A 24163-nucleotide genomic window follows, 5' to 3' on the forward strand; every position below is an offset into this window, starting at 1 on the left:
GAAAATGAGTAACTACGGATAACCCTATTCAAGATTGCCGACAGGAAGGGGAGGGGATTTCGAACCTGGACTCTTCCGAATGCAAGCTAACAACTGTTTGACCCGAACCGCGCAAACAACCCGCTCGGTCTGGGTGTTAATAAATAATAATAATAATAATAATAATAATAATAATAATAATAATAATAATAATAATAATAATAATAATAATAATAATAATAATGGCTTACGTCCGCACTACGCTGCCAACCACCACAGAAAAACGCGTTAGTGAATACATCCCAGGGTTGGCGTCAAGAAGAGCATCCGACCGTAAAACCAGGCTTCATCCACATTTAGTACTGGCCTCAAGTAACTGAAAGAACGATAAAGCCAGGAAGGTAGGTAGAAGAGGGTTGCGATAGATTCAAATCCTCGATCTGGAGTTGTCCTGCGTCTAACCATCTGTGCTGCCCAGCGTGTGTAATTTGCTGCAAGCAATAATAATAATAATAATAATAATAATAATAATAATAATAATAATAATAATAATAATAATAATAATAATAATAATAATAATAATAATAATAATAATAAACATTATAATTACAAATAATTAATAATAATCAATTATTATTATTATTATTATTATTATTATTATTATTATTATTATTATTATAAATACCTTACGGTTTTTGGAGATGGTAAGGTGTAGGAAATTCTGTCCCGCAGGAGTTCTTTTAGGTGCCGATAAATCTTCTGACACGAGACTTGCATATTCTAGCACCGTCAAATACCATCACCAGTAGGTTATGGCACATTTCAACGTGCCTGCCAAAACATTTTGCAACCGCAAACTGGATTTTACGAGAACAATCGGTACTCTCAACGTGGCCGAAGTTACAAATTCAGAGGATGACGCGGTATTCATCAAAACATGTGTAGTAGTAAACATAATGCGTATCAGTGGTCGTTCCGCTGATAGCTCCAGCGTGACCTTGGACCAGTTGAGTTAGTGAGTAGAGGGGCGGACTTCTTAAGAGTCTTAAGAGGGAAGTTGGAGCAAATCGTTTAGTCATACACCATGGAAAGAACTGTCAGCATCTGCTCGGCGCTGTGCCTTCTAGTGGGCTTCTGCAACGTCGCTGCTACACCCATAGCAGGTAAGTTCCTCGTGAACATGTGCGACCTTCTATTTTTGTTTAACTCTTCTGGCTAAGTACCTTTAGGACATTTCAAATTTCCTACATTTCATTGCCAAAGGTATGTGTCGTGAAGTACACATGTTGTTGAAATGCATGCGAAGAAATATGAATAGTAGCTGAAAATGATCAGGGACTAGATCAGGTAAAATTTAGCTTGAATGATTTTGAATGATTGAATGATTTTGCTCGTCAATCTGAGACACCTGCTCCCTTCCGTTCAAAGTAGTGAAGATGAATACGACGCTGGGTTGTTCCCCACTAACAGACAATGCCACTTGTTTTCGATCACGTATATTATTATTGGAGCTGTTTCTCAGGTATCTTCTTCGCGCCAAGTCTTTTCCCATTTACTCTAAGCCCGCGTTTCTGTTGACAGTGCGATGTGCTGTGTGTGAATTAGAAGCTGTGTATAGAGATGAACACAAATACGTCGTCCCCGAGCTACAGGATTTAACCAGAAATATAATCTCCGGCCCAGCTGGAAATCGAACCTAGGGTTCTCTGAACCAAAGGTCGCTACACTAATCATTCAGCCAAGGAGCAGGACTAAAGTCTCCCGATATGCACGTCTCTCTTAGTCGAGGTTCTGTTTCCTGCTCTTTGTTTTACGTCGCACCGACACAGAGAGGTATTAAGGCGACAATGGGATAAGACAGGGATTGAACTGTGTAGGAAGCGACTCTGCCCTCAGCATTTCCCTGGCGTTAAAATGGCAAAATACGAAAAACCATCTTCAGGACAAGCGGCACTAGGGTTCCAACCCACTATCTCCCCAAATGCACAGCCAAATCGCTTGGTGGTTCCGTTTCGTCCATATTATACTATCCATTCACTATGTCATCTTCATTTCTTATATTGTGCTGAGTGATATGGTCTCATAAATAACTGTCTTATTTTTTACAATTGCCTTTACGTCGCTCCGACACAGATAGGTCTTACGGCGACGACAGGATAGGAAAGGGCTAGGAGTGTGAACACCGAGTGAGTTGGCCGTGTGCTTAAGAGCGCGCAACTGTGAACTTACATTCGGGAAATAGTGGGTTCGAACCCACTGTCGGCAGTCCTGAAGATAATTTTCCGTGGTTTCCCATTTTCTCACCAAGCAAATGCTGGGGCGTACATTAATTAAGACCACGGCATGTTCCTTCCCACTCCAAGCCCTTTCCACTCCCATCGTCGCCATAAGACCTATCTGTGACAAAAAAGAAAGAAGAAGTGGGAAGGAAGCAGCCGTGCCCTTAATTAAGGTACAGGCCCAGCATTTGCTTGGTGTGAAAACGGAATACCATCTTCAGGGCTGCTGGCAGTGAGGTTCGAACCCACTATCTCCCGAATTCAAGCTCACAGCTGCGCGCCCCGTACCGCACGACCTACTAATTGAGTGTCAAGTTACACAATATGTTAACATATAGCAGGTCCCTGACTCGGATCTCCAGCAAATGCACTTTGGTATGTTTAAATAAGATGAGCTGGATAAGATTTGTAGTCCAGCTCAATGACTCTTAGTTTGTCCAGCGGTACATTAACACGTGGAGCTGGTGGGCGAACTGAGTTTTCCAGAGTCTTGTTCCCCATATGACTGATAGCCTATTTCTGTAGATATTGCCTCATTTCACGCGGCTCGGGACATCGTGGCTTAACAATCCTGTGTATTTAGTGCTTGTGAACTCTCTCTGATAAGTTGCATCGCTGTGTTGTCTTATTTGTACTAAAATAATAGGATCATTAAAGCGAGGGAACCATTTCTGAGAGCTGGGCTGAGCAGTTCAGTCGGTAGAGCACTGGCTTTCTGAGCTTAGGTTGCTGGGTTCGATCCCTGCTTAGTCCGAAGGCATTTAAAGGTGCTCAAATACGGTAGCCCCGAGTCGATAGATTTCCGGGCATATAAAATAAGTCCAGAGGGATAAAATTCTGACACCTCGGCGTCAGTGGGTCGTAAAACCAGTCTTTTTCTTCTTCTTCTTCATCTTCTTCTTCTTATTCTTGCTGTTACCAGTTCTGAGAAGGGTAAAAATAGGAGTTAGTGCTACACAAGAACCTCGTTTATCCGGCTCTCATTAATCCGAATCTCCGGTTTATCCGGATCCAAAATAATAAACATTTATTTTTATTTGTACAGTATCTCTTTTACGGGGTCGACTCTTCTTGACTGTCTTTTCCGCCAAGGATATTTAAGGACAGGATTTGGAGGTAATTCGGCCACAGTCTATCAAAGGTACCTTCCCGGTATTCGCCTGGAATTGAGACTGGGCAACCGTAGAAAACCATTCCCAGGACGGCCGAGGTGGGATTCAAACCCACGCTCTTCTGAATGCAATGCACTACTAATTCACTGATGGTGAGTTCGAAAACGAAACCGGCGCTCCATCAGAAGAAACAATGACTCATGGAGAGGTAACAGTGGAGCTGGACAAACTGGTGGCCTATTTAGAATTCCAGACTGAAACCACACCGGCAGAACTGATGTTAGTAAAACGTTTTCGTGATCGTCTGCGTGCAAACGCTATACATCAGGAGAAACTCATACATTATTTAAGTGCATAAAACAGAGTCGTATACGTAAGAAAAGAGTTCTTATATTTTTTGTACAATTGAAAAAAGATATTACTGTACAACTTATGCTAATAGATTTTATAACATGCACTGTATTTGCTTTTTACTTTTCCGGATTATCCGGATTTTCGCATCGCGTTCTTAGACTCGTACTAGGATTCTTTCCACTGCAGAATTTTCCTTATCAAGGCCGGGAATCGAACCCGAACCAGCCAGATTGAAAGCTAAAATACTAGGCAAGGGTGGAAACATTAGAATGTTTCCAATCTCTTTACCAGTGCCAGTTAATTTGAAGTGAGGAAACTTCTGGTGTATGTGTAGATCTGCTGTATTCGAGCTCCTTTTTCCTCTGCATGTTGCAGTCTGTTGGATCATCAGCCCAGAGGCTGTTTGGACCCACCGATAGTATCACAAGAAGTTATGCAATTATAAGGAAACATCAAAAACCTATGGCGGTGCCAAAATGAGGCGTACTAGGGAAGATGAATGAGTGAGGTAGTTAGTCATTGCTTTCCTCACTGGGCCAGAAAGTGTCACTGCAGCACTACCGGCTCTATGAGTAACACTCAGCATTACCGTATAGCTTTCACACATGCCGGTGCCCGGTAACGCGCAGGGTAGCACTGGAGGATCCGGTTGCCGGACGATAGCAGGCCTACAGTGGTGCACGTGATTGTATGAGTGTTTTCAAACACACCGGCCGTCAATCGTCCGTCTGCTCTCAGAAAGTACAGTTGAGTGTAAATATGGAGGACGTCGAAATTAAAATTGATATAGGCCCTAGAACTATTGATATCGTTGGTTGAGGCCAGACCTGTACTCTGGGATACGTCAAGTGATATTTATAAAGATCGGGATGGTACAAGGAAGGGGTGGAAGGAAGTATGTTAAAGTCTGAAGCAGATTTTTGGAGAATTGAGTGATAATGAAAAACATTTTTTGGTATGTAACATTTTAAACATACACATACGTTGATAGGTCTTAAACCTTTCACGTTTGCCACTTGACGGCACCAATATCAGAAATGGACATACGAAAATAGTTAAACCAGAACTGATTCGTTCTTGTTTTCATTTATTGATGACCCCAATGAATTCTATTCCTTTTGTTTTTCGGTAACATCTATACAAAAGCCACATGACAATACTGCGACTATGATCCATACTGTACAAGAGCTGGCGTTTGACTGAACATCCGGTTTTAACCGGCAAGTGTGAAAATGAAACTCAGACCAGCCGGTCAAAACCGGTGTGTGTAAAGGGAGCCTTAGACTTTGGTGGAAGTTACATTTTGCTTCGACTTGTGCCAAGAGGCAGGTGCAAAGGTACTCCATCCGTCAAGAAATGGCGACAATGTCTCAGGTTTAAAGTTTCTTGCCATATTCAGCGTCTATAATAATTGTCAGAGGCGGCGAGTGGTATAGTTGCAGTGTTGCACAACTCCCAATAACTTTACACTTCATGTGTTGTCTTTTCTCCTGATGGTTTAATAAACCTAACTATATACGAAAACATGTTAAAATCAACCATCTTTGGTCGTTCACTGTGCTAAAGCTCCGTAACGCTGCTGGCTTCGAATCAAACTCAGGGGTTTGCTTTCCTACGGCAACTCCCTAGCGGACAGCGCGGCGCAATGTAACTTACCTCAGCAGGGACGAGCCTAAGCCTGTACAGCATCAGGTAGCATGCTCGCCAGTATCGGTCTCAGGGAGTTGCACTAGACCAACAAGTCCCCAATCGAGAAACTGTTCAAAATGTCCTCGTTAGATTGCGCCACTCTGTGGAGATTACTTCATTCCTACTTTCTCTCCTCTCGCAAAGGTAATTTAATTTCCATTTTTCAAATTTACAATTTTTGCTTTACGTTGCACCGACGCAGATAGGTCTTTTTTTGCTATTGGCTTTACGTCGCACTGACATATATAGGTCTTATGGCGACGATGGGACAGCAAAGGGCTAGGAGTGGGAAGGAAGCGTCCATGGCCTTAATTAAGGTACAGCCCCAATATTTGCCTGGTGTGAGAATGGGAAACCATGGAAAACCATCTTCGGGGCTTCCGACAGTGGGGTTCGAACCCACTATCCCTCGAATGCAAGCTCACAAGTACGCGACCCTAACCGCGTGGCCAACTTGCTGGGTAATTTCTTTTCCACATCATACCAGACCACCCACTATATTACCAACATCTTGCTTCAATGAAAAGCAGGAGGGCAACTTTTCGACTGACGTGAGGAAACACTAACTGTGCCAGGCTGAGTGGCTCAGACGTTTGAGGCGGTGGCCTTCTCACCGCAACGTGGCAGGCTCGATCCTGGCTTACTCCAGTGGTTTTTGAAGGTGCTCAAATATGTCAGCTTATTGTCAGTAGATTTACTGACTTGTAGAAGAACTCCTGCGGGACTAATTTCCGGCACCTCGGCGTCTCTGAAAACCGTAAAAATACATTAGTGGGACGGATAGCCAATAACATTATTAATAAGAGTCTTCTTTCTTTCTTTCTTTCTTTCTTTCTTTCTTCTTTTTCGACCGCTTTTTCCCACACCCGTGAGATCGCGGGTGTGAACTGCGTCGCACATGTGGATTTGTCCCTGTTTTACGGCCGGGTGCCCTTCCTGACGCCAACCCTATCTGGAGGGATGTAAGCACTATTGCGTGTTTTTGTGGTGGTTGGTAGTGTGGTATGTTGTCTGAATATGATGAGGAGAGTGTTGGAACGGACACATACACCCAGTCCCCGAGCCAGAAGAATTGATCAGAAGCTATTAAAATCACCGACCCGGCCGGGAATCGAACTCGGGACCGTCTGAACCGAAGGCCAGTACAGTGACCATTCAGACAACGAGTCGGACAACATTGTTAATAAGAGTGACTGTAGTTATAGTGTATAATTAGCCTCTTATTTCCTGGGTTGTAATTGCCAGATATATATCAATTTTAGTAGGAATGTAGTTCATTACCTAACGATAATAGGGTTTCTTGTTATTTCTGTAAGTTATAAAAATGTGACACTGAATTTTTTTTTTTTTGTGCTAGTTGCTTTACGTCGCACCGACACAGATTGGTCTTGATGGCGACGATGGGACAGGAAAGGGTTAGGAGTGGGAAGGAAGCGGCCGTGGCCTTAATTAAGGTACAGCCCCAGCATTTGCCTGGTGTGAAAATGGGAAACCACAGAAAACCATTTTCAGGGCTGCCGACGGTGGGATTCGAACCTACTATCTCCCGAATACTGGATACTGGCCGCACTTAAGCGACTGCAGTTATCGAGCTCGGTGCACTGAAGATTTTGGTGCAACACCCAGCTTCAGATACCACCAGCTGCCAGTGATGATTGTAACGATGGTGTCTTTAAAAGCTGGCCCCGTGGTGTAGGGGTAGCGTGCTTGCCTCTTACCCGGAGGCCCCGGATTCAATTCCCGGCCAGATCAGGGATTTTTACCTGGACCTGAGGGCTGGTTCGAGGTCCACTCAGCCTACGTGATTATAATTGAGGAGCTATCTGACGGTGAGATAGCGGCCCCGGTCAAGAAAACCAAGAATAACGGCCGAGAGGATTCGTCATGCTGACCACACGACACCTCGTAATCTGCAGGCCTTCGGGCTGAGCAGCGGTTGCTTGGTAGGCCAAGGCCCTTCAAGGGCTGTAGTGCCATGGGGTTTGGTTTGGTTTGGTTTGGTTTGGTGTCTTTTAAAAGTGCAGTGGTAGTGATGACGACAATGATGATGTTTGTGTATTTAAGGGATCTGCTGTCGAGTTCATCGGTCCTGCAATTACAGTGTATATTAAAGCATCATCTAGGAGATTTGTCACGTTCCCAAATAGCACCACCGAACCGTTAGCAGCGCAATAATGAGACGTACTGTGCAAGATGAGGAGTGAGTGAGTTTACCGTTGCTTTCTCACTGAGCCAGAAGTGCAGTTGCAACCCGACTGACACTATAAGAAGCAGGGCCCAAACACACTACCCCCCTCCCACGCCACTTAACGCCATTGACAGGGCTTTGGCCTGCCCAGCGACCGCTGCTCAGCTCGAAGGCCTGCAGATTACGAGCCGTGTGGTCAGCACGACGCATCCTCTCGGCCGTTATTCTGAGTGCCGAAAATATTCAGTGTGTTAGTGTGACATTAAACCACTGAAAAAAAAAAACACTTCATAATTTGTTGCTGTAGGTTTGAGCGTAAGAACTGGCACAGAGTGGGAGAGCTCATGATTAATGTCGATATTCCAGTTATTATTAGGTACCTCTTGGCTTTAACGTTTCCTAAGGCCACGGACGCTTCCTCCCCTCTTCCTTTTAACAAAACCTGTGAAAATTAATAATTGAGTATTATTTTTAAATTTTAGTTCACAGAGAAGTACATCGGCTTTTGGTCAATATTGTGTTGTTATCCATGTTAAATATCGTCGTCGTCATCTGCTTACCCTCCAGGGTCGGCTTTTCCCCCGGACACAGCGAGGGATCCCACCTCTACCGCCTCAAGGGCAGTGTCCTGGAGCTTCAGACTCTTGGTCGGGGGATACAACTAGGGAGAATGACCAGTACCTCGCCCAGGCAGCCTCACCTGCTATGCTGAACAGGGGCCTTGTGGAGCGATGGGAAGATTGGAAGGGGTAGGCAAGGAAGAGGGAAGGAAGCGGCCGTGGCCTTATGTTAGGTACCATCCCGGCATTCGCCTGGAGGAGAAGTGGGAAACCACGGAAAACCACTTCCAGGATGGCTGAGGTGGGAATCGAACCCACCTCTACTCAGTTGACCTCCCGAGGCTGAGTGGACCCCGTTCCAGCCCTCATACCACTTTTCAAATTTCGTGGCAGAGCCGGGAATCGAACCCGGGCCTCCGGGGGGTGGCAGCTAATCACGCTAACCACTACACCACAGAGGCGGACCATGTTAAATATACCGGTGTTAAACCGGAGAACATAATTATTTTTTAGCCGAAAATTGAAATTCACAAGTTATATATCGTGGGGACATGTACTTCCACGCCTTTAATGGAGTGATTTATCGAGAAAATTTCAGGAGAAGCCGATGTTACAAGAATCGAAGTAGTTAGGACATTGATTTCAGTATATTTGCGTTTCTAACTTCTTTCGAATTCTTTCTTAATCCGCTTACCCTACAGGGTTTTTTTTCCGTCGGACTCAGCGAGGGTTCCCACCTCTACCACCTCCAAACGCAGTGTCCTGGAGCGTGAGACTTCGGGTCGGGGGTTACAACTGGGGGTTAGGACCAGTACCTCGCCCAGGCGGCTTCACTTGCTATGCTGAACAGGGGCCTTGTGGAGGGATGGGAAGATTGGAAGGGATAGACAAGGAAGAAGGAAGGACGAGGGCTTGGCCATAAGTTAGGTACCATCCCGATATTTGCCTGGAGAAGTGGGAAACCACGGAAAACCACTTCGAGGATGGCTGAGGAGGGAATAGAATTCCCTCTACTAAGTTGACCTCCCGAGGCTGAGTGTACCCCGTTCCAGCACTCGTAACATTTTTCAAATTTTGAGGCAGAGCCGCGAATCGAACCCGGCCCTCCGGGGGTGCCAGCTAATAACACTAACCACTATACCACAGAGGCGGACGCACGTTTCTAACTACTGTAACAACACAATATCCAATAATGATATTTCCATCGTCATGAACAGGTATATTCAATTAAATGGGCCGGGCGAGTTGGCCGTGCGGTTAGGGCACGCAGCTGTGAGGTTGCATTCGGGAAATAGTGAATTCGAACCCCACTGTCTACAGCCTTGAAGATGGTTTTGCGTGGTTTCCAATCTCCACAGCAGGAAAATGCTGTGACTGTACCTTAATTAAGACCACGGCCGCTACCTTCTCACTCCTAGATCTTTTTCTATCCCATCGTCATCGAAAGACCTATCTGTGTCAGTGCGATGTAAAGCAAATTGTATTTTTTTTGTTTTTTTGTTATTTGCTTTACGTCGCACCGACACAGATAGGTCTGATGGCGACAATGGGACAGGGAAGGGCTAGGAGCGGGGAGGAAGCGGCCGTGGCCTTAATTAAGGTACAGCCCCAGCATTTGCCTGGTGTGAAAATGGGAAACCACGGAAAACCATCTTCAGGGCTGCCGACAGTGGGGTTCGAACCCACGATCTCCCGAATACTGGATACTGGCCGCAATTAAGCGACTGCAGCTATCGAGCTCGGTAAGCAAATTGTAAAAATATCAGAAATTAAAGGACGATAATTTTAATGTCCCAAAAATGAAACAGTGAGCAGATGCAGGTTAGAATACAACGTTTGATCTAAAAGTTCCAAGACTGAGTGAGTATTTCAGAAACAGTGACATCACAGCTGTTAACGTGATATATGTTGAGTCATGTGCTATGCATTCTATTGATAGGTGTTCGTGAGCAACTCGTCCTTATCTCTATTGCATGACAATGTATGACCTCACACTGCTTTGTTTGTCCACGAATTTCTTACTAAACCCAACGTTACAGCCTCCATACAGTCTTTGTTCGTAAGTGTGATATGCTTCTCCTTCTCCAGTTGAAGTAAAAGATGGCAGTCTAACGACATGGACAGATGTGATATGGGTCGGGGATGAGGTGCGATGAATTAATTTGGCGTGTTTTACGACCGGATGTCCTTCCCGGCGCCAACTACGTTTGAAGAGCTAATGAAGATGAAATGAACGATGGTGAAAGAAATTAGTTAAGCAGATGAGAGGAATCGGCTTAGGCCTATGAATAGGAACTATCTGGGAAACTCCAGAAAACCATTCTGAGGACAACCAACTGTGGGTTTCGCACCCACTTGTCTCCCGAATGCAGGGCTTTGCTCCCTAGCCTTAGCGCGCTATCACACCGGCAAGGTGTGATGAAAATACCAAACCAAGCCAAACCAAACCCCATGGCACTACAGCCCTTGAAGGGCCTTGGCCTACCATGCGACCGCTGCTCAGCCCGAAGACCTGTAGATTACGAGGTGCCGTGTGGTCAGCACGACGGATCCTCTCGGCCGTTATTCTTGGCTTTCTAGACCGGGGCCGCCATCTCACCGTCAGATAGCCCCTCAATTCTAATCACGTAGGCTGAGTGGACCTCAAACCAGCCCTCAGGTCAGATAAAAATCCCTGACCTGGCCGGGGATCGAACCCGGGGCCTCCGGGTAAGAGGCAAGCACGCTACCCCTACACCACGGGGCCGGCTGATGAAAATACAGTATACTAAAGTAAGTTATTTCCGAAACGTTGGCAGTAGTGTACCGATTGCGCAGGCGATTGCGATGAGCAGAACAAGGATCGTTTACCGGTAATTCAAATACTTCATTTCTTGAATAGCGTCTGATGTAAGTTGTAATATTCCTTAACAAAACCATGGAACACGTTTCTTTATCGTCTCAATTTACTTTTTCGTTATCTCAATCCCTACATACACGAAACGCTGAACAGTAATCAGAGTGGAAGAAATAGTGCATCGACCGTAGATTCCCAGCGCGCATGATTTTATAGTGTCAAATAATAAACTGGAACAGAGGAAGATTTGAGTAAAAAATGCTGTGCGCGGGCATCATCCGGCTCCGTAACGTGTAGTGGTCTTCCAGCCAACGGGCCTTAAGTTCTATTTTCTGTTTTCTATTTTCAGGATCGTAGACTGAGTGGTAGTGTTCTTCTTAAATTATGTTGTATTTTTTATTTTTAGAATTGGCTTTACGTCGCACCGACACAAATAGGTCTTACGGCGACGATGCGATTGGAAAAGGCTAGGAATGGGAAGGAAGCGGCCGTGGTCTTAATTAAGGTACAGCCACAACATTTGCCTCGTGTGAAAATGGAAAACCACGCAAAACCATCTTCAGGGCTGCCGGCAGTAGGGCTCGAACCCTCTATTTCCCGGATGCAAGCTCACAGCTGCGCGTCCCTAACCGCACGGCTAACTCGCCGGTTTCGTTTTAATACATACCTTCTTATTGACAATCACGGCATGGAGCGAGTTGGCCGTGCCGTTAGGGCCACGCAGCTGTCAGCTTCTTCGGGACATAGTGGGTTTGAATCCCACTGTCGGCAGCCCTGAAGATGGTTTTCCGTAGTTTTCAATTTCACACCAGGCAAATGCTGGGGCTGTCCCTTAATTAAGGCCACGGCCACTTCTTTATCACTCATAGCCCTTTCCTGTCCCATCGTTACCATAAGATGTGTCAGTGGGACGTAAAGCAAATTGTGAACTTTACATACAACACGCTACCGACCACTACAGATGTATGCTATAGTGAATACTTTCCTTCCAATAGGTTTGGCGTAAGGACAGACATTCGGTCGCACCTAATCCACATTTAGTGTCGATCCCAAGTAATTGGGAAAAATCTTAAGCTGAGCTGAGCGGGAACAGAGAGTTAAGCTCAGACACAGAGTGAGCCCTGCGTGGATTCGAACGTTTTTCGTCGCCTCTCTTTGAATTGACTTTCTGTAGTTTCTCCACGCCAGAACGGCATTTTTCTGAAAGGTCAAAGCTATTTTTTCCCGGTTCCTACCCTAGACCGTCCTCATTCTCATCCCAGTATAACGTCTGTTCACGGCCGCCTGGCTTTTGCCCGAATTCCATTCTCCGGTTTATGTTGATGGATGATGATGATAATAATAATACAAAATAATAATATTAGTACGAATAATTATCATAATTATCATCATCTTCATGACTTTTTTCTAGTGTTTTGGGATCCACATTGTATATTTAAGTATTTATTTATTCTTTCTTTCTTTCTTTCTTTCTTTCTTTCCTTCTTTCTTTCTTTCTTTCTTATCCCGTTTACCGTCCAGGATTGTTTTTCCCTTCGGACTCAGCGAGGGATCCCGCCTCTACCACCTCAAGGGCAATGTCCTGGAGCGTGAGACTTTGAATCGGGAGGATACAACAGGGCAGGAGGACCAGTGCAGCGCCCCGCGGCCTCATCTGCGGGGGGATGGGAATATTGGAAGTGATATACAAGGAGAGGGAAGAACGCGGCCGTGGCCTTAAGTTAGGTACCATCCCGACATTTGCCTGGAGGGGAGGTGGAAAACCAAGTAAAATCACTTCTAGGATGACTGAGGTGGGAATCGAACCCCCTCTACTCAGCTGACCTTCCGAGGCTGGGTGGACCCCGTTCCAGCCGTCGTACCACTTTTCAAATTCCGCGGCAGTGTCGGGAATCGAACCCGGGCCTCGGGGTGTGACAGCTAATCACACTAACCACTACACTACAGAGGATGATATTTATTTATTTATTCCTGTTTTACGGCCAATTGCCTTTCCCGACGCCATCCGTATAAGGAGGGATGCATTCACTATTACGTAGTTGCATTCGGGGGTTCGAACCCCACTGTCGGCAGCCCTGAATATGCTTTTCCGTGGTTTCCCATGTTCACACCAAGCAATTTATGGGGCTATACCTTAATTAAGGCCACGGCTGCTTCCTTCCCACTCCTAGCCCTTTCCTATCCCATCGTCGGTATAAGACCCATCTGTGGCGGTAAAAAAGCCAATTGTAAAAGAATTACGTAATTTGTGGTGGTTGGTTTTTTAGGGTGTTGTATGCACAGTATCTGAAGAGAAGTGTATTATGACGAACAGACACCTACTCCTGAGTCAGGGGAATTAATTATACGCGGTTAGAATCCCTGACCTGGGCGAGAATTGAACACGGGCCCATCTGAACCGAACGTTAGTACACTGACCATTAAGTCAAGGAGCCGGACGATAATAATAATAATAATAATAATAATAATCATAATCATAATAATAATAGTAATAGTAATAATAATAATGTTACTCATGTAACCAACCTTTCAGATGCAATACATTTTTATTTGCACAACCAGTGGTCTTATAACTTTGATCTACAGAGTTTTTAAGTGTGATGGAATGATCTCATTTAGCATCCTTAAATGGCACCGGTCTTACCCGGGATCGAACTCGATCTCTTGAGAAGTAACTGAGGTCGACTCTCTAGATGGTGTTCGGAATGAAGTGGTCATAACTCCAATATTCTGTCTGTCCGAGGGTGAAAATGCTTTCGAGGAGAAACCGACGGAAACAAACAGGAATAGAGGCAAATAGGATCTGAATGGTACAATGACACTGTATGGCTCTTCTGGTCTCACTCTCGTGTGGAATATTCCCAACCGATGTAGAGTTTACCTGGAAGAGCTGAGCCCGTAGAACGCAACACAAATTAAGATAATGAGGACGGAAATGATTTCAGGTCGGTCCGTCACTCTGTGCCCGTGTTTCATAATTTCATGTCTCATGCCACGTGTTACATTCGTACTTCCAGTTTAACCCGGGGATCTAAGTTCCGTCCTATGTTTACATTGTGGGTACGTAAGTTCTGTCTAGAGACGAGAATTAAAATAGGCAGGCATATAGGCTCTTAAATTAGCTAAAATAGGCATTTAAATAGGCACTAACGTGTAAATAATAATAATAATAATAATAATAATAATAATAATAATAATAATAATAATGTTACTCATGTAACCAACCTTTCAGATGCAATACATTTTTATCTGCAACTAGCGAATGTACCCGTGCTTCGCTACGGTATTCTACATTGTATTCGAATATCGATATAGCAGACCCACCCTTTCTCGATCGCTAAAAATCGACATCAGTGAATATATATAGATCGACATACGAAAGTATATGCGTGTTTACAATATTGAAGACCTTCATTTACAGATTAACTGCTACTAAACGTACGTCATATCGACAAAGGATTATACCATAAGACACGCCGGATTTAGTGGCCTAAATGGCTGGTCCTATGATATGTCATCTATTCTTGGGTCATACATTACTTTTCGGATAATTATGTGACAGCTACATACATAGCATTTGGCTCACATATGGCTACTGGGTGGACCAATTTTCGTGAAGAGTTTGATGATTCTGTATTTCATATAAGTAATTGATAGTATGCATTATGCATGTGAAAATTCCAAATGGACTTAACATCGATTAATAGAGAAAAATCAAACGTAAGAGGGATACAGATACAGCAAAAAGTCAAAAGACCAAGGTTGTAGATCATTCCAAATTGAACGGAGATTGTGCAATCCGTTATGTGATAGGAATATCCGAAGGTCTGCACCATCATTAAAATTGCCTGCATATTTCGATATTCTTCGGGGATAAAAAGTGAAAAATTTAATGATCTAGGATGTTTTCCGTTCGTTACAGGCTAAAACGTATTATTTTGTCAAATTTCAATTATCTTCTTTTTCTTCTGGCAGATTATGCCGCAATCTGGATTTTGGGCGAGGCGGGTAAAAATTAGGACTTTCAGGAAACTAAACCAAAAATTATGGAGATGGTCATTATTACCCCTTAAACGGAAAGCTGTACGAAAATTTCGCCAAAATAGTCAGTGTAGAGGCACACAGTCGTTACGATTTGATTTATATAGATAAGGAATCTGCTCCATGTAAAATACCTTTTGGGCTATGTCCGCTGGACTTAACCTGCAAAAGTGACCATTCATGATATCTCCCTTGTTAATCCTCCTGACGAAAAAATGCACATGAAAAAAAAGGTTTAGAGGTGGAATTCCATCACGTTTGGTCGATTTCCAGTCAGGTTGGTCTTGTTCTGTATATATTCTGGAAGAGTAAAATCACCATTTCGGTTCCCCATAAATCGCCAGTCCATTCTGGAACATGAAATGTTATTTACGTTTAAAACCTACCTTTGGACAGGTGGATGCTAAATATAAATTTTGGTTCGAATGTCTTCAGTAGTTTTCAAGTTGTAAGGAATACGCTTTACACGCACCCGCTCGTGAGTTAAGTCCGATGGGACTTGTACAGAAAAGCGGTCCGTTAATGATATCTCCCTTATTAATCCTCGTATCGAAATGATGCACACGAGAAAAAAGGTTTGGAAATTAATTTCTACCAAGGTAGGTAGATTTCCATTAAGTTTGGTTGTGTATATTTTGTGGAAGTGCAAAATCACTGTTTCGGTTTCGTATAAACCCCCAGTCAGTTCAGGGATTTAGAAACAATATTTGCCCTAAAACCTATCAAGGACAGGTGTATTTTAAATATGAGTCTTGGTGGAAATACATCCAGTAGTTTGTAGCACTCGCGTACATACGGCGTAATTAAGGAAGAAAATAATACAGTTAAGAAAGTTGAAAGTAATAGAAAATGGATTATAAATGAGGACAGCCGGATAACGAAAAATATGTAAATGCCAATTGAATGTATTGGAAAATCAAATGCCCCTCAATAAATTATGCTAGTGTGAGTTATGGATATAATAAAGCGGTAACAGAGGAGAAATTTAGGTCCAGTGATTCTTAGGTAAACAAATAATAAGAAGATGACTAATGGTGTTATTACTTAATCTATTCGAGGGCGGTTATAACATCCAACGATATTCCGCCAATATCCCGCAGATAGGCCGATTGACGCCTCTCTTGCCTTCTACCCAAGGAACAACCACGAATTTAAAAGCATGATGAAGAAAATAGCAATACGTTACTTCGCTGTTGGCATGTAATCAGAGACGTTGCCATGGTAACCTGTAGGTTCGTTGTCAGTCTGTCGGTCACTCAATGCAGAGCATGATACCAGCGGAAAATTGCAAATTTCTCCGTCATGTGAAGAGTAAGGTAAATTATGAACATAACGAAAGTTGTTTATAATGAAGAAACGTTTCACGTACGGTAAACTACGTTTACAGAAAATCAATAGTATAGGAGAAAATGGAGGAAAACCATTCTGTTTTTCCTATAAACCCCCGTCTATTCAAAGATTTTAAAATAATATGCATATCGACACCTTCCTCGGGATGAGTATACTCTAAATATGAAGTTTGGTTGAGATCTATCCAGCCGTTTCGATGTGATGGTGGAAAAACCATTCAGGTTTTCCTATAAACCCCCGTCTATTCAAATATTTTAAAATGATATGCATATCGGAACCTTCCCCGGGATGAGTGTACTCTAAATATGAAGTTTGGTTGTGATCTATCCAGCCGTTTCGACGTGATGGTGGAAAAACCATTCTGGGTTTCCTATAAACCCCCCGTCTATTCAAAGATTTTAAAATGATATGCATATCGAAACCTTCCCCGGGATTAGTATACACTAAATATGAAGTTTGGTTGAGATTTATCCAGCCGTTTCGACGTGATGGTGGAACAGACAGACAGACAAACAGACAGACAAACAAACAGACAAACAAACAGACACGAAACGTAAAAACCACCGATTCGGTCTTGAGTTGACCTAAAACGGATAAATATCTGAAAAATTGGCAAAACAAAAGAAATTACAGACAGCGGACCCCCTACAATTTTATTTATATAGACAGATTTAATTAATTTAATAACACACTCAATTACTATAAAAGGAATTTACAAGCAACGTTTCTATGTTTTCCGGTAACAATCTTGTTCTCCTGTCATACATAATGTTTTTGCACTGAGAGGAAGATCCCTCAACATCACATGAAGTGATTGGATAAAACTTCAATGAAGTCACTTCATCTGGTTTTATTTCGCTGACAGCAGCTGCCTTCCCAGAGGTTCGGTCAAAACTTCCCCTGACTTCTTCCACAATCCTAAATGACTCCACCAGGGTCATGCCACTTTTCTCCAACTTGGTGATTGCTCCCGGGAGCTTGTTGAAATCTGAAGATGCTCCGGTTTATGCAGGAGATTATTAGCTCCAAACATTGCAGTGCATAGGTCTGAAGAAAATGGTTGTTGGTCGCTGCCCAAAGTGGATTGGTAGAAAGGCTGCGTTGATACGGATTTCTGTACTCGTATCACATGCATCGCAGTATTCCTAACTTGATCTTTGTGGTATTTTCCTCACATTTGATCTGAAAAATAATAAAATTGACATAAATTACAAAGTCCCTATATTTTAAATGTCTACAGTTGGACTAATTGGTAAAAATGCTTAGTATATATCATGCATTTGTTTCATAAAAAATACTATTAGAGATTATATTTCTAGAAGTACAATACTCTAAAGTAGGAACAAGGGAATTAGTAATTTACACGGAAATATGTCCTCAAGGATTTTCAGTTGTAATTTGGCAGTATCGTGTCGAGTTCATCGGGTGAAAAATTTAATAAAAAAGACGTGAAACGATACCGGAGTAGCGTTGAGGAGAGATCCGTCCTTTATGATTGCCAAGGACCCACCAAGCTGGTCCTTACTTACATAGAAGATTGGAAACGGAGGCACTATAAATCTCAGATCTGTGAACATTTTATTTGTTTCTATTCGCCGGCTTTGTTCAGTCGGGTCAGTTGTCATGAAGACTATTTTCTTTTGCCTACAATAGATCCTGCATCATGTGTGCCCACAAAGCCGCCACCCTCGTTGAAAATTAAAAACCGCGTAATTTGAAATTGACGTGACATGCGCGCATAAACTTATTTTTGTCAAAATTTAGCAAGACTCTAGAGGGGATGCTAGAGGCTTGTTACCCTGGAGCTTACGCCTCCCCCCCCCCCCCCCCCGCCCAAGCACAACGGTTACTACACTTAAGAAAATGGCAATTGCAACACCATGAAGGCATTGGTCGTTTGTGTTGATTTTCAAGATATGGAACGATGCCATGTAGGTATGTAAACGGTCGAAGTTTCAGACCCAATGGATTGTTGCTACAGGTCTTCCCACGTGATTGGTCGCGGAGGAATCAACTCCAGTATACGGACTCTGGTGTAGCGTAGTTGACTTGCTGTCTGTGCAGTGAAGTGTTCCCCGTCAAACATGCCTCGACGACAGAGAAGAGAACGCTACCAACAACTGTCGCCGTTTGAGAGGGCTCGGATAATTGGGCTGTGTGAGGCTGGATTATCGCTAAGGACTGTCGCTGCACGTGTTGGCCGACATGCATCTACGCTACAACGTGTATGGCAGCAGTGGTCAAATGAAGGTACCCACACTCGTAGACCTGGCACAGGCCCAGCGCGATGGACAACTGTGAGAGAGGATCGTCGCATCATTCGGATGTCCCGGATGGAACCCCATGCATCAGCAGCACAAATTCGAGCAGCGGTGGCACCCCACGTTACACAACAAACAGTTAGTAATCGCCTGCGTGCAACTGGCTTACGAGCCCGTGTCCCTGCAGAAGGTGTTCCATTGACCCCACAACAGCAACGTGTAAGGCTGGCCTGGTGTCGAGAAAGATCGACGTGGGTCGACGAATGGCATAGGATCGTCTTTAGTAATGAATCGCTCTTCTGTCTTGCCCGCAGTGATCGCCGGAATCGTGTGCGCCGTCGTACCGGGGAGAGGGGCCGCCCAGATCTTATTGTCGAGAGGCAGACAGAGCCAACACCAAGCATTATGGTCTGGGGAGCTATTGGCTTTAATGTGAAATCACAATTAGTGCTTGTTGAGGGCACTATGACTGCTCGACAGTACGTTGATAGGGTACTCAATCCAGTGGTTGTCCCTGTGATGGCGAACATTGCTAATGGGATGTTTCAGCAGAACAATGCCCGGGTTCACACTGCACGCATCTCCAGAGAAGCTCTCCACGACATCACAACCTTAGAATGGCCCGCCAGATCCCCGGACCTCAGTCCTATTGAGCATGTATGGGACATGATGGGTCGACAACTGGCCAACCGTCCTCAGCCACCCACAACTCTCTGGAACAACTGACCCGTGCATTGCAGCAAGCATGATCCACAATTCCTCAGGAAGCGATCCAGGGCCTTATTGACTCCATGCCTCGACGAATTCATCAATGTATTGCAGCTCGTGGTGGGCACATCCTGTATTAATTGTTGTCCAAACTTGCAGTCAGAGGGACCTGAAAGTGTAAACATCGAATCACAAGTGAACACTCGTCCTGCTTGTTCAGTTGCAGCAATGTAGCACCACTCCTTCCGGGTGTTGCAATTTCCATTTTCTTCAGTGTAACCAGACCTCACCAATCCAGACCAACGGTCTTTTCGCTGGCCTGGTCTTGTAAAGATAGTCTTGGCAACCTTGTAAAACACGCTGTGACAACGTCCTAGCCGGGCTACATTGGACCTGCAACCTGCGTTTCGCGAAGTCTTAACAGAAGTGTAAAAGAATTCACGATTTTTTAAAGGAAGTTTTAAAAATTGCATTTCAGTTATAAACCTCTATTTTCATAGGAAATGAATCACAGTTGAAAATACCGATTTAATTTTCATCCATTCTGTGACAAGAGACCACCGGCGTTTAACTCCTCGTTCAGTAATTTAATGATTATTTACATTTTAGCAATATAAATTATTGAAAGTTCACGACTAATACAGCATTGCAATAAAACAACTTGGAAGAATGCTACGATGAAATGCGATCATAGTTCTCAATCACAAAAAAGATAAAAGGAACAAACGAACTTACCTCTTTACAGCAAGCTTGACAGACTACCCTTCCATCCGTAGTGAAATTGGTATCCCCTGTGATCCACTGCTTCAGCCAGTAGGACTTCAATGATTTTTCTTTGGACATTGCCGCAAACACACTTCTTACTCTTCTTCTACTTCACAATAAATCACAACACGCTCTGAACATAAAGTGTACGCGTACAACAGTTCGCATCAAAGGGTGGTACGGGACATACAGTGGCTCAAAAAAGTATTGGTCTGCCCATAGCCGTGGTAAGAACGGAACTGTATGGTACAAATAATGGTGCATATAATGGAATTATACATATGCAGATATGTAAGACAGTCAAATACATCAGTAGGTTGAATATAGAGCCAAGGAGATTCACGCTGTTTGCAAAAGGACCAGTAATACAACGGCGTGCGTCATTATACGCCAAACAAGTATTGGTCTAGTACACAATATCATCGTGATATTGTGCTGTCTGCTGCATCTGGCTCATTGTGTCTGTGCTGACACGACGGAAGGTAATATTCAGCACTGTTTCCGTGTTCGGCTAGCAATGGGAAGGAAAATGAAAGAAACAACCGTGGAAGAAAGGGGGATTGTAGTGCGACTATTTCAGGAAGGTAAATATTTCAAGGGCATAGGTGAAATTATTGGAAGAGCTGTTACAACTGTTGAAAATTTTGTGTACAGGTACAAACGAACAAAGACAATAGAAAATAGACAAAGAAGTGGCCGTCTCTCAAAGTTATCAGTACAAGACAAACGGCAAATTGTGCGTAAAGTGGCCCAAAATCCTCAGGTAAGTGCGCCGAAGATAGCAGCTGCGTTACAACAAGATGTAGGAGTGCAAGTGTCATCTGAAACTATCCGAAATGTGCTACGCGAAAGAGGATATGCGGGCAGAAGATCCCTTAGAAAGCCGTACATCAGTAAGGCTAACAGAAAGAAGAGACTTTCGTACGCTAAAGAGCACAGAAATGACAGCTATGAGGATTGGAAGACAGTCGTTTTTATTGATGAGAGTAAATTTACCCTCTTCAGGTCAGACAGACGAGTGACTGTGTGGAGAAGACGAATTCTGAACTCGAAGAGAAGAACCTGACAGCTACTGTGAAACACGGAGGTGGTTCCCTGATGGTGTGGGATTGCATGAGTACGAATGGTGTAGGTGAATTAGTTTTTATTAAAGGGACTATGGATCACAAAGCATATATTGACATCCTGAAGACACATCTTCCATCAAGTGTACAAAAAATAGGACTCTCAACAAAGTATACGTTTACTCAAGATAACGACCCCAAACACACAGCCCTGAACACGAAGCTATGCGTGTTATATAATACACCGCGTTGGATGAAAACTCCACCACAATCTCCCGACATCAACCCCATCGAGAATTTGTGGTACTATTTGGAGCAAAACGTGGGAAAGCATGCAATATCAAACAAAGCTTACCTGAAAGAAGCCTTACTCACCGAATGGAATAACATACCACAGAAAACTACGGAAAACTTGGTACGATCGATGCCAAATAGGTTAGCTGAGATTATAAAGAGGAAAGGAGGACCTACCAAGTACTGAAACGTTCAAGAAGGATCAAGAAATTGCGTTATGTAAATTCAGACCAATACGTTTTTGGTGGCAAGTGAAAATGATTGTTTTAAGTTATGGCTTTTTAGTTATATGGACGTGGAAGAATTATGTTTTTCTTACAATGTACATGTTACAAAAGATGATAAATAATCAGGGATTCTAGTATATGTCAATTTTTATCATCATTCCCTTAGATTCCTCGTCCTCATATGTAGCATATCTCGACAGACCAATACTTTTTTGAGCCACTGTATGCGTTATGCAACATAGTTCGACGTTCACTGGTTCTCGCATTATGTCTTAGGAGGTTGGAGGGGTTGAAGGCTTCGAGGTCAAATTGTTCCTTGTTTCTCATGATGGAAATTTCCCTAGAACAATTTCTGGTGACTTCTGAGAATTCCCATTTTTGTTCGTGGGGTAAATATATTTTGAGAAAAAAGAAGATAATTCTGTCAAGCACACAAGCTACAATATACGGTAATGCACTGGAAGAAAATCGGCTTTTAAAAATAGAGTCAAAAGGCATCAAATAGGCAATTATACTCCAAATAGGCACAAACCCCTGAAATAGGCATTTATAGGCACAGTAAAACCAACGAAATTTAGCTGAAAAGACCCTAAAACGGATTTGTATCTCAAAAGCCTACGTTTCTGAACACAGGAATAAAATAGGCAAATTCCTGTCTCTAGTTCTCTGGAATGGTTCTCTGGAATTAAGGGGAGTCTATGAGCATGAATTATTTTGATTTATTGTCTATAAAAGCAGTCCGCCTCTGTGGTGTAGTGATTAGTATGAATAGCTGCCACTCCCGGTGGCGCGGGTTCGATTCCGGGCTCTGCCACGAAATGTGACACGTGGCATGAGGACTGGAACTGGATTCACTAAGCCTCGGAGGTCTACTGAGAAGAGGGGGTACGATTCCTATCTCAGCCATCCACGAAGTGGTTTTCTTTGGTTTCCCACTTCTCCCCCAGTTAAATCCCGGGATGGTACCTAACTTAAGGCCAGGGCTGATTCCTTCCCTCTTTCTTGTCTACCCTTCCAATCTTCCCGTCGCCCCATGAGGACCTTGTTCAGCATAGCAGGTGAGGCCGCCTGGGTGAGATACTGGTCCTCCTTCTTAGTTGAATCCCTGACCCAAAGTCTCACGCTCCAGGTCACTGCCCTCGAGGCGGTAGAGGTGGGATCCCACGCTAAGTCCGATGTGAAACCAACCCTGGAAGGTAAACGGATTACGAAAGAAGAAAGAGAAGATCTATAGAAGCATGCTGCATTATTTAAGATTAATATTATATGGGTATATTGAATATTTATGAACTGAATATGTCAAGAAAGGCATACTATATTAAAAGCGACCAAGCAAGTTGGCCGTGCTGTTAGGGGCGCGCAGCTGTGAGCTTGCATTCGGGAGGTAGTGGGTTCGAAGACCACTGTCGGCAGCCCAGAAATTCTGGCAAATTCTGGGGCTCTGTCTTAATTAAGAACACGGCCGCTTCTTTCCCACTCCTTACCTTTTCCTATTCCGTCGTCGCCATAAGACCTATCTGTTTTGGTGCGACATAAGACAAGTTGTAAAAATATTATAAGCGAACGTTCTTTTTCTCATTTAAAGACTTAGGACTGGCATTACTTTCAGCAAGGTTTGTCTGTGCTAGTGGAATGGTAAATATGTTTCTGCAATTCAGTAGTGTATTATTTTTTGCAATTTTGTGATAGGAAAGGGATAGGAGTGGGAAGGAAGCAGCCCGGGCCCTAATTAAGGTGTAGCCCAACATTGTCTGGTGTGAAAATGGGAAACCACGGAAAAACACTTTTCTTGTTACAATTTGTTTTACGTCGCACCGACACAGATAAGTCTTATGGCGACAATGGGGTAGGAAAGGTCTAGGAGTGGGGAGAAAGCGGCCATGGCCTTAATTAAGGTACAGCTTCAGCATTTGCCTGGTGTGAAAATGGGAAACCACGGAAAACCATCCTCAGGGCTGCTGACAGTGGGGGTCGAACCCAATATCTCCCGAAAACCATCTTCAGGGCTGTCGAGAGTGGGGCTCGAACACACTATCTCCCAAAAACCATCTTCCGGGCTGCCGACAGTGGGGATCGAACCCACTATATCCCGGAAACCAACTTCAGGGCTGCCGACAATGGGGTCCAAACGAACTATCTCCCGAAAACCACCTTCAGGGCTGCCGACAGTGGGGCTCGAACTCACTATCTCTCGAAAACCATCTTCAGGGCTGCCGACGGTGGGGTTCGAACGTAATATCTTCCGAAAACTATCTTCAGGGCTGCCGACTGTTGGGTTTGAACCCACTATCTCCCGAAAACCATCTTCAGGGCTTCCGACTCTGGGGTTCGAATCCACTATCTCCCGAATGCATGTTGATAGCAACGCGACCCAAACCACACAGCCACCTGATCGGTCAGTAGTGTGTTCAAATACAGTATATTTTTCTTTAAAATGAAACGATTAGGTCACATTT

At 43.8% G+C, this 24163-nt stretch overlaps 1 protein-coding gene across 1 annotated transcript in view; it reads left to right on the plus strand.

The window, feature by feature from the left end:
• Positions 1-985: 985 nt before the first annotated feature.
• The window catches only part of LOC136863999 (uncharacterized), a 131087-nt gene continuing 107909 nt past the window's right edge, over positions 986-24163 (plus strand). Inside the window, exon 1 of the mRNA XM_067140493.2 lies at positions 986-1142. Coding sequence (XP_066996594.2) covers positions 1064-1142 — 79 coding nt within the window. The 5' untranslated portion in view covers positions 986-1063. The remainder of the gene's footprint in view (positions 1143-24163) is intronic.

This window comes from Anabrus simplex, chromosome 2 (assembly GCF_040414725.1).
Source record: "Anabrus simplex isolate iqAnaSimp1 chromosome 2, ASM4041472v1, whole genome shotgun sequence".
Taxonomy (NCBI): domain Eukaryota; kingdom Metazoa; phylum Arthropoda; class Insecta; order Orthoptera; family Tettigoniidae; genus Anabrus; species Anabrus simplex.